We start from the raw sequence: 17123 nt of genomic DNA on the forward strand, positions 1-17123 counted from the left end.
CGTCCACCAAATGTCATGTTTCGCGCAGATAAATCAGTCAACAAGTCGAAGGACCCAGAGCATGGGCACGGCAAAACAAAATGGTCGACTTCCTGTATTTTATTTTATTTTTTCGAGGTCTGACTTCTTGTGACTTTTTTTGGTGGGTCTACTTATGAAAGACAGCATGGCTACCCCTAAACAAAATGGCCAACTTGTTTTTTTTCTGGCCTGACTTCTTGAATTTTTTTTTTTTTTTGTGGGTCTGCTCATGCAAGACACATCCACCAAATGTCATGTTTCTGATGAAAGAAGTTCAATCAACAAAGAACGGAAGCCTTTGCAATCCTACCTCAGGGTGAACTGCTCAACATGCGACTCTGTCTTCATGTAGACGGCGAACGTCACCGTCTTCCCCAGGCGGACCGGACTGGGGGGCACCAGGACGTTCACGTTGTGGTCCAGAGTCAGCGTCTCCCCTTTGGGTGCCACCGTCCCCACGCTCATGGCCACCGAACCGGCTTTCTGCATGTCCTCAAGGCCTCCTTCCACCAGGGGGCTCCACGGGTTCAGGCCCAGTCCTCCCAGAGGTCCGGCGTTCGCATTGGGACTCTTCCACGGTTCATTGACAAAGGAAGGGCATTCCACTCCAGCTCCCTCTATTGGTATGATGGAGTAGTACACATCCAGGGAGGGCAACGCCCCCTCCGCCGGCCGTCTTTTGGCCTGTAAGGGTACAAACCAGGCGGGGGGGATTTCCAAGCGGACCACGCAGATGCCCGACGGCCCCATCAGTCGGCAGCCGGCAGAGGGGGCCGCCTCGCTGGGGTCTCGCACCGCCAAGGCTCGGACGCACGGGAGGAGGCCCGGAGGAGGCGGGTCAGGCTCGTCCCAACGGCGGCCCACCAAGTAAAAGAGAACCTGAAAGCCAAATGAAATGATGGAATGAGGGGGGGAGGGGGGGGAACAAATCAACGTCCACCAAGACTGGAACGGTATCTCAAAGTTGACCCTAAAATGACGGCATCAAATGACAATGCTGCGTTTTTTTTTTTCAGCTAAGGACTCTTGAGATTTTTTGTATGTCAACCTAATTTCATGTTGCTAAACAAAATCACATTTTGGGACAGAATTTTCCAGTTTCGAGGAGGGCTTCATCTTTGTCGTACTTTGGAAATGACCCAAAAGTGCTCGATTTAGAGCAAAATGGCTGACTTCCTTTATCGTTCCCCGGCATAGCTTCGGAAGACTTTTAGTGGCCCTACTCGGAAATGACAAATCAACCAAATGTCCTTTTGCGAGGCCAAAAGGGCTTCAGGGGTTGAATATTTGACGACTGAAAGACCCTCAAAATGTCCGCTTCCGAAAAGCAATACCTGAATCCAGGGCTGCGTGGATCCCACTTTGGGCACGACCACGTGGCCCTTCACCTTCCAGTTGAGGGTGACGTGACTGGCGGTGGGCTGCAGACTGGGCGGCGGCCCCTGCAGCAGCTCCACGGGGATCTGCCGCTCAGCGGTCAGGTTGCCGTAGCCGCACGCCACGGCGGGTAGGGCGTGCGGTGCGGCCACCCCGGCTTCCAGCCGGTGGAGTAAGAAGGGCTCGGCGCGTGATGCCAAGCTCCCGTTTCGCATCACGTCCTGGTTGGCGTCGCGCAGGAAAAAGGCCGAGTCGACGCCGCTAAGCTGGCACTGCGCCGGCAGGAAGGTGGGCAGTGAGGCAGAGAAATGAGGCTGGGCCAAGTCCGGTGCCGCCTGACCAGGACCAGATGATCCGGAGTGACTGCCGCTTACTGAAAGAAGAAGAAAAGAAGCTCAGTGAAAGAAGGCCAATTCGAGGATCATTTTGAACATTAAGCACGGTTGTGAATTTGACGACCGGCCATAAAGCCCGAAATTGGAACAACGAAAACAGGACTTGTTTGAAAATTCCGCATTTCAAGACATAGAGCAAAATGAGAATTGGTAGGAATCATTATTGTTAGCAGACCAAAAAAGACACAACAAGGCAGCCATTTTGGTTCAGGATCACCATTTGATGATCATTTTACCCCCACAAAAAAACCCCAACAAAAACGTGTCCTCGCGATTTTGTGGCATTACTGCAAAATTAAAATTTGAAAACATCTTTCAGTGTGGGCAGTTTATGGTGGCAACATGTGATGAGTCGCCATCAAACACGAACGTCTAATAACTCCACATGGTCAGATCTTGACCAAATGAGGGTTGAGTGAACGCTAGCGCGTTTTGGCTTCCGCTGCTCAACCCGTATTGTTTTGTGTTTTTTGTTATTGTAAAGTGTCCTTGGGTGTCTTGAAAGGCGCTTATAAATAAAATGTATTATTATTATAAATATTTCACCAAGCAACACGACATTCAGAAACGCCAAACGATTCTGCACAGAGGGAGTGAGGAGAGTTGCATTAGCGTTAGCGCATTAGCACTGAGCTTGAAATGACGGGAAATTAAAAAAAAAAAACAACCCACGTCTCATTGACAGTAAGAACATTAATCCGGTTTAATAAGCTACTAGGACTCACAATCAGGAGCGCATTTAATTGAAGCGTATTTAAATGAAAAGACATTTTGAATTGGGCCGTTTCAGGAGTTGGAGCAAAACAAAAACTTCCAAAAGAATTCATCTGATCGCCTAACAAATTTGTTTGTCTTGAGTTCTCATTAAGAATCCAAATTGCACCAAAAAGGTTTATGAAAACTAAGCCCCCAATTAGCATCTTTCTCTTGGCGACAAGCTAACTTTGCCATTCCAACCATACTAGCTAATTTTAGCTCTTTAGGATTCGCTTGGATGGGGGATTGCGCCGTCTTCGCCGATCTTCATATGCAAAAATGTCAGATTCCTCGAACCTTTCTCGTCGTGTTGAGCGCGGGAAGCAAAGACAAAAGCCATGAAAGTTTCATACAGACCAGACACTCGGTAAAAAAAGTGTCACATTGTCATTGCTAGCTGCTAGCATTGCTAGCTCTGCCACGTCACGGCGCAGTCCTGGGGAAATTGCTCCCGCGGGGACACGAGCGTCGGCATCGCGCTGCCCCCCTCCCCCCCCCCCCAACTCTGACGCGTGGCTTTTTTCCATCGCCAATTCCAAAAGGATTTACAGCGGCGCGCGGGCAAAATGACACACGGCGCTGCCGCACAATATATTCCCGCGCACTTTATTATCCAATTCCGCCAGTATTTACGATACAATTCAGGAAGGTTGCGAGGGAGGATTACTGCGGCTTTTTCTGCCCTATTTCTTATCAAAAGAAGACAAGGTGACGGCGTTCTGCCCGGGAGAGCAACTTTGGATCTCTTCTTGAGTATCATCGTGAAAAATGAGATGTTGATCAGAACCGTACCCACGAAAAAGGCCATGCCCAAGAATCAACATCGAGTCGGCCATTTTGGCCTTGAAGCAGAAGGTGAAATGCATTCTTGGTCCAAATAAGCCCCAAATCATTGATTATCGACTGTAATTAGCACGTCCATAAAATAGTGGATGAGCGCATCCATTCACAAGTATTTACCGGTCGTAAAAGCCGCGGTCGCTCGAGCCGTTCTGGTGCCGCTGACGGCATTCGATGCCAGCTTTGATGGCGGCCAATCGCGCTGCCAGCTTGCAAAGCTGTGACATCAGGCGTAGCGCCACCTGCTGAGGTGACACCAATCTGCCGCTCCACAAAAGGAACAGTACCCCAAAAAAATAAGCCCATATTTAAGCATGTCATTCAATGCCAATGCTTGGAAAAAATATTGGGTTTTTCGGGCGCTACGCTGCGTTAGCTCGTGCGGCGCTAATGCTTCCCTCCCGGGGTCACAGTGAGGCTAACGTGTGCATGAGTGTGTGTGTGTCAGATGCTCTCATTCCTTGTACGGGAGGATGACATATGCTTCATGAAATCCCCACCGACACTAACGCGCACGAGCGCACACACACACAAACAGGTTTTGGTTTGAAGGAGCCATTTTCGGGTGATTTTGTTGCGTTTCCAAGGGGTCCTTTTCCGATTGCTACCTCAGATGCTCCACAGGCAAGATGGATGATGCTAAATGGCGCCAGGGGTGTGAGCGTCGGTTAGCGCGCTAGGTGACGTTTTAGGATTCGCCACAGAAGACGAGATGCTTCAATCATTTTGTGACAAAAAATAAAATTACGTTTTTTTTAAATTTTCAAAATAAAATCAGAACGGGCTTCGCGCAGCTTCTCAGTAATTATCAAGGTTAAATGTCGTTCAACATTTATGAAAAGTTCATGCAAAGTTCGTGCATCTGTGTCGTTTTTTTTGCAATCACGGTGCCCTTTTTTGTGTTTTGTTTAAGGTATTACATATGCAAAAAATAAATAAATAGCATCAAAGTGAAAGTTGCGCTTGAAATGCATTCTTTCACAAAAAGCCTTTTCTCAGATTTTGTCTTTCCAAATTTGAGAAAAACAGCTGGAACTGACTGAAAAAGTACGCCACAGGGTTTAAAAAGTGCGCCCCCCACAGGCAGATTCACTCGGCAAAATGATATTTCGCAGGCAAACACCGGACAAAATCCCAAAAAGCCGCAACCAAAAACGTACAAGCAAGTCGGCCATTTTGCTGTGAAAGCAATTCTAAAAACTGCAACTAATCCGTTCCTGAAGATTCCACCTCCAAAATCTGTTTTGCCGAGCAAAATGACATTTGAGAATATGACTAGACGCAAATAAAGTCTTAAAAAGTGAGTCTGAAAAGATCCGAAAATGGAACTGCCATTTTGCCGTGGAAGCAGCCATTTCGGGATCCTTTTCCCAGCGATCACTTCGCCTCAAAATTTAGCCGCAAAAGCGAGTGTCGCCTAGCGAATTGTTATAATTCTGTTTACGAAGGAACGTGAAATTTGGTGGCAATGTCGGATATGAGCATAAAATAGCTAAATAAAAGCCTGAAAATGTACAGACACCTTGGCCTTTTCACTTGGACCGCTCATTTCAGGGTTCTGTCAAGGCACATGTAGCAACATGAAATCTGGTACGCATGTCTATCATGAGTAGACCCACAAAAAAAGCCATGCCTGAAAAGACACATGACGTCTCCCAGTTTTATCCAAAGCGGTTCTTCAAGAACCAAAATTATCCTGGAAATGAGTCGGATTTCTGAAGCACGGATCCAAGACAAACTCTTTGACTGCCATTTGTATTCCGCCGTGCTGGATGTGATGAAAAAAAAACATCCCAATCGTATTCCGGCTAGTTTCTCATCTTCTGTTTTCTTGCTGTCAATACAACTAACTCACCGTTGCCCTCGCACCATCCCAGCTCGTGCGCCCACCCTGCGGTGCTCGGAGGTATCTCTCCTATTATTATTATTATTTGTGTATGTAAGCGCATGTGTGGAAGACGCGTTGAAATGGTTTGCCCAAGACGGCGCCGCACTGTCCCACCCTCATTATATTTTCACACTCTGCTACACTGGCACATTGCGGAGGACTCACACAAGCGCGAGTGTGTGTGTGTGTGTGTGTGTGTCTGGTTTGGATCCACCAGTGCGGAAATTTGTCCCCCCCCCCAACCCCCAAGCCCAAGTTTTTGGTGGCATTTTGAAACGAGTGGCTGCTCACACTTTGCAAATTGTTCTTTGTTGGCGGTGATGACTCTCAACAATACTCAACACTTGAATGAGCACAATATTCACTTGTCCTACTTGTTATTTGATTTTTTTTTTTTGTAAGCAGACGGAATATAAGGCACACCAGCACAGGTGAGTGTGATAAAGTCGTAGTATCTCTCTTTATGAGGCTACATATCTTAGCAAGATGGCGACAGATCTGATCTTCGCTCAGCACGGGATGGACACGACGATTTGGGCTTGTTGATCGAATTTGGCGTTTTTCTTTGATCACTTTTGATTTGTTTGTTTTGACTTTTTGTTCTCATTCATTCATTCATTCATTCATTCATTCATCTTCCGAGCCGCTTGATCCTCACTAGGGTCGCGGGGGGTGCTGGAGCCTATTCCAGCTGTCTCCGGGCAGTAGGCGGGGGACACCCTGAATCGGTTGTCAGCCAATCGCAGGGCACACAGAGACGAACAACGATTCGTACTCACACTCACACCTAGGGACAATTTAGAGTGTTCAATCAGCCTACCACGCATATTTTTGGAATGTGGGAGGAAACCGGAGCACCCGGAGAAAACCCACGCAGGCCCGGGGAGAACATGCAAACTCCATACAGGGAGGCCGGAGCTGGAATCGAACCCGGTACCTCTGCACTGTGAAGCCCACGTGCTAACCACTGGACTACCGGGCCGCCGGTAGAGAACTTTTTGTTCCCTTTTATTTATATTCGAATTTTTTAACTACACATTGGTTAAAAAAAAAAAAGTGTCACTTAATTTTGGGACCGGAACGGATTATTGACATTTCCATCCATTCCAGTGAGAGACATGACCTTGATTTATGAACGTTTCATGTTACAAACGGGGTCGCGGCACAGTTGAGTTTGTATGTCGAGGTGCCACTGTAAACAAGTAACAAAAGCGCTGTGCATGAAGCTGACTCGCCACATGACTCGACTTGAACCTCAGTGGCTTTTTTGAGGGTGTTTTTTTTTTTCATGGTGTCCGCCATTGAGTGATCTGTTGCTACCTATCAGCACCGAGCGAAACACGGTGGCAGCGCGTGCGTAGAAATTGGCGACGTGAAGAGGGGGCTGGACGAAACGCTAGCTCGTTAGCACGGAAGCTAACCGCGGACGTTAGCACGGAAGCTAACTGCGAAAAGTCGCTACGCAGGTGGAACCCACGACCAGACCAACCATTCACTCATCTTTTCCCACCACTCCAACACACACTTTCAACTAACTACCCACACACATATTCTGTTTACACCCTAAGAACACCAACTCTGCTGGAGTGTCAGGTGCCAAGAATTGTCCGAAATTTCAAATTTCAAAATTACAGTGACAACCAAAGTGTTCTACTCGAAAACTGTGCTCAGCTCTAATCCAAACGATTTGACACCGCAAAGAGATCTCTCCGTCATTACACCGGTTTACAAAGCAGAATTATCCAAACGTGCCGGGCGAGATTCGTCGCCGGCAATAAACAGATTCATTTTGACGAACGTAACAGTCAATGGCGCTGAATGGACCCATGAGATGAATAAAGTTTTCTGAATCTACCAGAATATCCGAATTATCATCATCATCATCGTCGCCTTCCCGTCGGCGGATCGGTTTGGATTCACAAGATGGCGTCTCCTGCACGGGCGTGGTCTCCCGCCAAACAAAAAGCAACAACAAAATAATGTGGGGGAGGGGGCGGAGCACGAGGACACCACACCGACAGATGGCGGCTGTCGATTGTTGACGGGCGCGCGGGTGCAAAAATAAATGAAGAAATTTAAAATAAAATAAAAAAATCACTGAATCTAACATTCCTTCGGATTTTCCCCGTCACTGGTGTATTATCGTTTGTGTTTGTGTGCGCTTGCGTCTAATGTCATGTCAAAGAACCAAGTGTCAATATTTAACCAACGCGACATCGAGTAGCACTTTGTGCTTTCTCTCGCTATCTGCCGCCTGTGTGTGTGTATTTGTGTGTGTGTGCGTATCCTTGGAAAATAGAACAGATATTTTGTGTGTGTGTGCATGTGTGTGTGTGTGTGTGTGTGTGTGTGTGGAGAAGAATAACAGATGGGCCTCGTCGTATCTGTACATCTGACTGTGTTCTTGTCCAATTGTACGCGCGCACGCACATACACACACACACACACACTCCAGCTATCTAACAAAATCCGTTTATCAGACCTTCCTCAACATTGACTTCTCTTCAGATGCTTACTTGGGATCTTCGGCCAAACTCGAGTAAAACGAGAATCTTTTTATAGGGGGGTGAGGGGGTGATTTTCAAATCATTAGGTTCCCCTTCTTTTGAAATATCCGATTGGGTATCTGGTGCCGGATTCAAGGAAACTAACAAGTCCAAAATAAAATGCCGCTCGTTCACCAAAAATGGTGATTTTTATTTTTCCAAATTTTTAGTTTGGGTTTTACCATTCCAATCTTTGGCGAAGGCGGCCCGGTAGTCCAGTGGTTAGCACGTCGGCTTCACAGTGCAGAGGTACCGGGTTCGATTCCAGCTCCGGCCTCCCTGTGTGGAGTTTGCATGTTCTCCCCGGGCCTGCGTGGGTTTTCTCCGGGTACTCCGGTTTCCTCCCACATTCCAAAATCATACATGGCAGGCTGATTGGACGCTCTAAATTGTCCCTAGGTGTGAGTGTGAGTGCGAATGGTTGTTCGTCTCTGTGTGCCCTGCGATTGGCTGGCAACCGATTCAGGGTGTCCCCCGCCTACTGCCCGAAGACAGCTGGGATAGGCTCCAGCACCCGCCGCGACCCTAGTGAGGATGAAGCGGCTCGGAAGATGAATGAATGAATGAATGAATAAATATATAAATACATCTTTGGCGAGTGCGGTGTGCCGGATTAGCAAAACAGTTAAGCGATGGGAGGGAACGCCCCGTACGAGTACCTCAATCGCCCCCCCCCCCCTTTTCAGGTTCAATTGTGGCCATCTGAAGCCGGAAGTGCGACGCACGCCAGACGCAAAAACATCACCTTGGCCCAGGAAATAAGAGTTTACGCCACGCTCACAACGGCCGCCGAAAAGATCCATCACGGCGCAATGTTCTTTGAAAGAATGAACTCCATTGATCACGCAGATGGCGCGCTGTCTGCGAAACTTCCAAACGCGGAGGCGGCTGAGGCAGCGGCGTTCCACGTGAGAGCAAGGGAAAGAAAGAAAAAAAAAGAGATAATAGAGCGATGGAGAGAAGGATGGACTTTCTATTTCGGAGCCCCGGCATTTATCAGGGGGTTTATTTTGGCCGTCTCCCGTCTCCTCAGCCGTCCTCTTTGCGCTCGCTACTCACGTGACGAATGGCAAGGCGTCAAAGAGGAAGCTAAATGTTAGCCTGTGGAAACGGCCGCTCGGTTTCCGGGCTTTGAAAGGCCGCAAATGAGATCTTATGCGCTTGGGGGGGGGGGGGGGGGGAACAAACGTTCCAAGTGCCACGCCCTGCTCGACCATCCTTTCAGAAGGGCATCGAAACAATAAAAAAAAAAAAATTAAAAAAGGGGCAAATTTTAAGAGAGCCTGCCAAGTGAATTTCAACCTTGGTTTCTCAACGTTTAGAGATAATTGCTGAAAAGGTGGCCGAGAGCTCCGTCGAGCCTTCAACTCTTTTTGCCATTGAAATTCTTCAGATGTTTGGGGGGGCGCGGCTAAAATGTCGACCGGCGACACACTTGCACGGTCTCCCCAGGAGCGTCCTTCAAGGGGAGTGGAAAATAAACTGAATTCAGCGTGCACCCCCCACCCCCAAAATAAAAAGTTGAAACACAAATATTTCGGGCGGTGCGCCAACTCGCTTGCGAAAGGCGATGACGCGTGGTTCAAATCGTGTCAGACAGGCTGACACGCTTCTCGAATTGAATTTAAAAAAAATTGAATTATAAAAAATTGAATAAAAAGATTGACCGGGAACTCGAAGCGGTTGCCGTCATGTGACATTTTTAATTCCAAATTACAAACTGAAAGTGGAGGTGCGCGTGCCATGAAATCGTATTTTCCCCGAATAGAAAATGAAAAATTTCAACATTTCCTTTTCACTCGGAAAAAAAAACTTTTCGCCATTTCAATCGATGATGTCAAAGGTGGTGGAAGCGATTCGGGTATTTTTTTGCTAAAAAATAAACTTGAATCAGAACGTGTGTGTGTGTGTGTCTAAAATGACATTTTGAAGTCTGAGGATGAGGGACACGGGGGGGGGGGGGGTGCGTGTCCGACCCGACTCCTTTACGTTTATCGACGTGCTGCGTAAACACTACATTTGTTGATTGATGCGCCTGTCAGTGGGTCCGTGCAGTCACATTTCGCCGGACTCGGTCCGGCTACCCCCCACCCCCCCACACACACACACTGCTTCCCAGTGTACCCCGGCAGGACCTTTACACGGGGACGCTTCCATGTGTGTAAGCGGGGGCGCGAGGTGTCATCAGCGATCACGCTCGCCATCACTTAAGTGTCATGTGGGAGACTCGCTCGCCATACGAGAGCGAGACGAAACGTTGCTCAAGGGCGAGAACACGCGCGTCGTCCAAGGGTCGGCGTGCTGGAAAATTCCCCCCCCCCTAAAATTGTCCTTTCAACAACTAAAGGAACGATACAAAATGAGGCGTAAATATGAAATCTTGCTTTTTTTTTTTTTTTTCATCTATACTTTTTGTGCCCTATCGCGAGATCACCAGAACGTGTTTATTTTGTTTGAGCAAACCAATCGAAGACAAATTTGAGCGATCCACATGTCCAAAAAAAGCAACGAAGACCAAAGGAAAAAAAAAAAAATTTTTTTGGTCATTCAAATTTTTTAATTTTTTTTTTTTTTTTAATTTAACAAGACTGCCACGATACAGCAACATTGGGAACTATGTGTCACCAAAATGTCCGGCAACGTGACTTGTCGGGCATGGCTTCTTGAGCCTTTTTTTTTTTTTTTTGTGGGTCTCCACATGACAGACATGCTAAGCAAAATGTCACGTTGCCGCATCAGACAGGGCTGCGTTTTGGAAAACATGCTCACCGAGATGCTCTGGAGTATTTCAAATGGAGGGAGCGGGATGTGTAATAAATGGAGTCAACAGCACCTCAGGCTCAGCAAACATGACAGCCGACGCAGCGGCTCGAGAAAGAACCTCTCGAGCTGAGCGCGGTGGGGTCAGGCCGCCGGGGCGTCACCTGGCTGGCTTGCGAATCACGTGGGAAGGCCCACAGAAAGAAAAAAGAAAAAAAAAAAAAGGATACACCCAGCATTCATCTTCAATGGAGAGCACCAAAAAAAATAAATAATTTTTTTTTAAAAGGAATCGCAGCCTGGAATGATTTAATGGACCAACAGGAAGCGAGCCAATCAGAGGAGGAGGAAGTGATGGCTGACCACTTGCGCATTCACGACCACCAAGACTTTGAAAGAGTCGACAAAATTGTTGCCAACACTACGCAAAGTCAACTGGTCATCCCGCTATATTGGTACTTTGTTTTACAACCCTAATCCGGTTGAAATAATCCGATTCAGGTTCTCGAGCTAAGCGCCGTCGTCGCACTTTGGACAAACGGTAGCGGAATAAGATCGCCAATAAAAGGGTAAAAATGAACATGATTAGCAAATTAGTGTCGGTTGCCTGTTTTGCATGTTGACATGGTTTTAATTTGGTCGAAATCAGACAAAAGTCGATTTTGTCTCTGGGGTACCAGAGAAAAAGCCAAAAAGCCCCACTTAACTCATTCATTTCCAGCCAATTCTGGACCAAGTCTGAAAAGACGTTTAAATACGTCTTTGGAAGTGAATGAGTTAAAACACCGCCTGTTCAAAGCAATACGGCAGACTTTTTTTTTTTTTTTTTGGTGGGTCTACTCGTCATGGAGAGGTTGACCAAATTGAATTGCCAAACACTCTCAAGGAGACGTTCACGCTACCTGTTCATCAGAAAACATTTTGAGTCATGTGTGTCATCTCACATCTGCTCATCTTGAACGACGAGTTGTTGAATTTTGCGTCATAGCCTCGTCTGAGACTGAGATTTGATCGGGTCGCTAATTACAAGACATCCATATTCATCATTCGGCATTAAAATAACGTGAACAGGCCACTTGAAACCAAAAAGCCAGACTTCCTATGTATTTTCGTGTATAGCATCCTGAACCTTTTTTTGTGGGTCTGCTGATTAAAGATATACATCTACAAAGTTTCATGTCGCTAAGTAGGACCCCAGGAAGTCACTCTGAAATGGCCGCTTCAAACCAAAACCGCAGATTTTCCATCACTTTCCATCTTGGCTTTCTGGGACTTTTTTGTGGGTCATGTTCCTGAGATGAGCTGATTCAACTGGGGCTGAATTTTCAAATACTGTCAAGGAAGAGTTCATCTTAGGATGAGAGGGGAAACAAATTGAAGGTACACTTTCAGCCAAAAATGGCAGACTTCTTGTGTGTTTTCGTGCAGAAACATCTGTTGACTTTTTGGGAGATCTGCTCATGACAGACATGTCTACCAATTTTTTGTCAATACGAACTGAAACCAGCTTTTGGGCACGAATTTTCAACTACTCTCTCCGCGGAATTTTTGTAGGACCTCTGGAAATAAACCTAAATGGTCACTACCAACCAAAATTGCAGACCTCCCGGTGTCTTTTCCGGGGATTTTTAAATTTTTTTTTGGTGGGTTGACGTCGAACGGATGTGAAGTTGCAAACCGAAATTGACGTGGAGGGCTGAACTTTCTATGAAAATCCAACGGGGACGCTAGCAAACAAATTAACGTGGCAGATGTTAGCATTGAATGCAACCCGTCTAATTGAATGCAACCCGTCTAAGCCGATAATTCATACCCAGGTAAGACGTCAGCTTAGCATCTGCGGAGCAAAACACGTCTGTTTGATGGACAAATCAAGACAGACTGCTCCACTGCAGTCTTACAGGTGGCGGTAATGCACATTAAATGCAGCCTGTCTAAGCACGTACAACGCTTAAGATATCCACTCTGCATCTGCTCAGCAAAACATGTTCATTAGCTTGACGAATGATGACGTACAGTGGCAGGTGAGGGTAATGCGCTTTAAACGCAGCCCGTCGAAGCGTGTATGTCACTTAAAATGTCCGATTTTCAACTTCACGGCTAAAACGTCACTTTGCCTCGTTTGATGAACAAAATCACGCAGGCAGTACTGTCCCACTCATTTCCTGCCGGTAGCTGTGATGTGCGTCATAACGCAGCCCGTCCAAGCGGTTCCATTACTTAAAATGTCAGCTTGGCGTCTGCTTAGCCAAACCTGTCCATTTGATTGACATATCACGTCGCGAAAGACAATACCGTCGCATTAGAGTCTTGCAGGTAGCGATAATGCAGATTCAACGCAGCCCGTCTAAGCCCGCACGTCATTTAAAATGCCAGCTTAGTTAAACACATTTGTGTTGTTTGATTGACAAATCATGACCTAGCAAGCAATTTTTCCAGTCCACTTTGCCGGGTGGCGCTAACGGGCCTTAGCGGCAGCCCGTCTGAGCAGAAGCAACACTTAAACAGCCATTTCGATTACCGAATCATGACACAGCAGGCGATGCAGTGTCATTCCAGTCCTGCCTGGTGGCTGTAATACACATTACACGCAGCCAGTCTAAGCAGGTCACTCACTGAAAATGTCAGTTTCGTATCTGCTCACCAAAACGTGTCTGTTTGATTGACCCCTCAAGACGTAGCGGGCGACTCGGGTCCTGCGAATGGTGGTAACGTGCATCACTGGCAGCCCATCTTCGCAGGGAAGTCAATTTGTCTCACAAGCGCTCATCTTGGCCTTTTTGTCAGCGTATTTGCAAAAGCACACAGAGGACATGGCATTGACTTTTGCCCCGACAACGGCATTCATACCCAATCAATCCCGACCTTTACCCTCCCCCCCCCAAAAAAAAAAATCTGCCGCATTGATTTCAAGATTTTACATTTAGCCTGGCACAATGACACGAGTGGCCCACGGGCAATTTTCTTCACACATGAGGTGTGAGCTTACACGTCACATTAGCCACGGCTCGGGTAGATTTGTTTGCCCCCCCTTCAAGCGTCGCGGCAACTAAACAGACATGACAAGACGGCACTTATAATTAGTCTGCTGATTGACATTGTGAGAAAAAAAAAACACAAGTTGGATGTGTGATGTAGTTCAGCTCTACTTATTTAAACAAATTGACAGTGAAAATATCAAGGGTGCAGCAACACAGATAAACAGGATTGTTTGAAATCGGTCGACCGCCACTGATTGCCAGTTAGAATTAGTACAATGTTCCCCAAAATATGAAATATTCAGATGAGTCCCCGTTAAAAATCTCAACTTATTATAAGGAAAGCATCCACGCAGACCAACACAACTGTTGAATCAACCTCGCCTGTTGCCAAGCAGGAAAACATGCATGGAAAATGAATGATTATATATTTTCTATAAAGCACAATAAAAGTGTTTCGACACATTTAAGAGACCGAGTCCAGATTTGAATCACTACGCTGTAATAAGCAGAAACGATTTATCAACATAGACTAACAGAATCGGACAAATTCTGATCAGAGTCACTTGTTGCTAGGCAGAAATCCTTTTCAGGAAATGACGCCAAATCAAGCCCAATTCTCACAAGACAAGTTTTGGAAACAGAGTCCACATTTGAAAAACTACTAAACAATTGAATGGACTGCAACTATTTTCTCAGTCGCTTGTTGCTAGGCAGACATTTTAAATATATGAATCACAACGCTAAGCGAATCACGACTATGAAATTGAACATATGCATTGTACTGCAGTCCATTTATTTTGCTGGCGTGCTTTTCTAAGTGGCAGCAGAGGTTATGATTTGTATTCCACACAGGTGCGTCCCACCCGTTAATGCACAGCGATGACTACTACGTAAGTGTGTGTGTGTGTGTGTGTGTGTGTGTGCGCGTGCGCGCTCATTTGCGACTAATCCCTCAAAAATGGCCGAGACGTGTCGACAGGCAGCGCTGATGTTGATGGATGCTTTCAACCACGGCGGCAGCGTTAATTAGCATCAGAGTCAGCGAGTCCCTAAAGAGATGCCGTGATGGGACGCAATTTGTCTTTTCGGAAAGCAAAAAAAAAAAATATTTATTATACAGTATATTATGTTTATTAATTTAAATCAGTATGCATGCCAGGATTTTTGTTATTGTTATGGTTGCTCACACGACAGCAGAATGTATCCCCTGAAAATTCACCCGCCAGAGCCTGTTTAACTGAACCGCATGAAATTAGGTAGGCACGTCGATCTTGGTAGACCCACAAAAAAAGATTCAAAGCCATGCAAGAAATGAGCTTGAGATTCAGTCATTTTGGTTTGAAGTCAGTGTTTTAGGGTCATTTCCTGAGGTTCGACAGAGACAAAGTCCTTCCGAGTTTTTGAAAATCCTGCCTCTAAAGTCACAGAGCAACATGGTGGGGTTATCAATTGTGACAAGACCCACAAAAGTCTGGAGAAGTAATGACACTCCAAAACCTTACAGGAAGTCTGTCATTTTGGTTTGAAACAGCCAAACTCCAAAGTTTCTGAAATTCAGCCACAGAGCCCGTTTCATTTCGCAACGTGTTTGGTAGACATGTCTTGCATCGGTGTACCCACAAAAAAAGTTTGACAGGTGCAGGAAGTGTGCCGTTTTTGCTTTGAAGCAGACATTTTGGAATCATTTTCCACAATACAAAAATGAACTCCACTTTGAGACTTTTTGACATTCAAATTTGGGAGACATGATCAAAAATAAAAAGACCCACAAAAAAGTCTCAAGAAGGCCAGCATTTTAGTTTGAAGGGGCCGTTTTAGGCCATTTCCAAAAGTCACTGAAGAAAATAAAGAGGTTTTGAAATTTCGGCCCCCCAAGGCCTGTTTTAATAAGCAACCTTACATCTGCAAGACATTATGTTTAGCATCAGGTTTACAAATCTGCTGTAGAAATTTCCCCACTTTATCTTATAAAGTTGTACTTGACGTGACTTGAAATCTGCCATTTGGGCTCGAAGAGGACATTTTATTCTCTTGAGGAACCTTCCTTCAAAAATAGGCTTCTGATGGGGGGAGGGAGGGTTCTGCCCCAAAATCCTGTTCCATTTGACATGGAAACCTGAAATTTGGTAGGCATGTTTATCATGAGCAGACCCACAAAAACATGAAGTAACCATTTTAAGGTATAATGCCTTAAGATAAGCTCCTCCTATGGGAGGTTTTTGAAACTGCACTACTCAAAGCCTGTACAGTATAGCTTATCCGAGTGAAATTTGGTGGGTGTTTCACCAAAAAGACACAACAAGTCTACCTTAGCTTTGAAGAAGCCATTTTGAGTCATCTTGGACATTCCCAAGGATCCGTCAAAGACAAACTTTAGAAAGCTTTCGTCTCGTTAGTCTTTTCTACCACGTATCCAAAACAGACGGACCACACCAAATTACAAAGGATTGGCTTTGAGTCATTCCGGGTGCGCAGACCACAAGGGCAAAATTTTGATGATTCACGGTAAAATGGCAAACTCCAATAACTCATAACACAGCATTTCCCAGCGGTCTCGAGCGTTCACCATCAATGGCGACTTCCCGCCCATTTTTCAGGCGTGTTACAGGGGAAATCATTGTTGCAAGTAGTAGCAGCTTGGAAGTGGAAGGCAGGTGGGCATCTTGGCCTTAAAAAAAAAGTGCATAGGTCCAGCATTGTGCTCATTAAACTTCATTAGCGGGACAGTTGGTGCTTACGCAGAACTGTGTGTGTGTGTGTGTGTGTGTGTGTGTGTGTGTGTAGGATGGGGGTTGGTGTGAAAGATGGGGTGCCACTTGGACTTTACAGTAGTCAGCACAGTCGCTCACATAACGGGTGTTAAAAATACACGTGTGTGCCTTTAAACGGGGGCAGGATGGCGCAAAAATGCAAGGTTGCCACGGTAATTAAGAGGCCCACCTTTTACAGTCAGTACTTGTTTAAAAAAACACACACACACAGAGTAAAAAAGCTCAACTATTGATGAATGAATAAATAAATAAACGAGATAATTTGTTTATTTATGACCATTGTCAGTGCTTTTGATTTGAGATCAGCACAGCTTTTGAGAAGAAGATAAAGATTAGGAAGAGGGAGTCTCAACCTGTCATGTCACTGATGAGGAAGCGAAATGCCAACACGGAATGCAAACAGTGTTGGCATCTCGCTTGCAAATTAAGTACAGTATGTATATATTCGGTAGCGAGCTAACAGATGGCGTGTCACGATGGTGACAACCGATCCTTGGAGTGAATGGGCAACACACCATGTAAAAAAAAGGCATCGACATTTCACCCGGAGCCAGCATTGCAGTCTCGGATCACAAATCATTATCATGTTTAGGTCTCTGTTTTGCAAAACAACAACAACAACAAAAAAAACAAACAATGTTTTTGGCTAACACAAACCACATTCTGAGTGATGATTACTCAAAATCGGTAAGGGAGAGAATTTAATTTTTTTTTTTTTTTTTGGTGAGTCCATTCTTCCTTCTAGCACCTGTATTGTCTCCCAGCACAATATTATGCGGGTTGCAAAA

At 45.9% G+C, this 17123-nt stretch overlaps 1 protein-coding gene across 1 annotated transcript in view; it reads right to left on the minus strand.

Moving 5' to 3' along the window:
• The window catches only part of si:dkey-215k6.1 (transmembrane protein 132B), a 102774-nt gene that overhangs the window by 62602 nt on the left and 23049 nt on the right, over positions 1–17123 (minus strand). Inside the window, exons 2-3 of the mRNA XM_052068896.1 lie at positions 1356–1771; positions 332–900 (exon numbers count right to left, since the gene is read on the minus strand). Coding sequence (XP_051924856.1) covers positions 332–900; positions 1356–1771 — 985 coding nt within the window. The remainder of the gene's footprint in view (positions 1–331; positions 901–1355; positions 1772–17123) is intronic.

The sequence above is a fragment of the Hippocampus zosterae genome, chromosome 6 (genome assembly GCF_025434085.1).
Source record: "Hippocampus zosterae strain Florida chromosome 6, ASM2543408v3, whole genome shotgun sequence".
Lineage (NCBI taxonomy): Eukaryota > Metazoa > Chordata > Actinopteri > Syngnathiformes > Syngnathidae > Hippocampus > Hippocampus zosterae.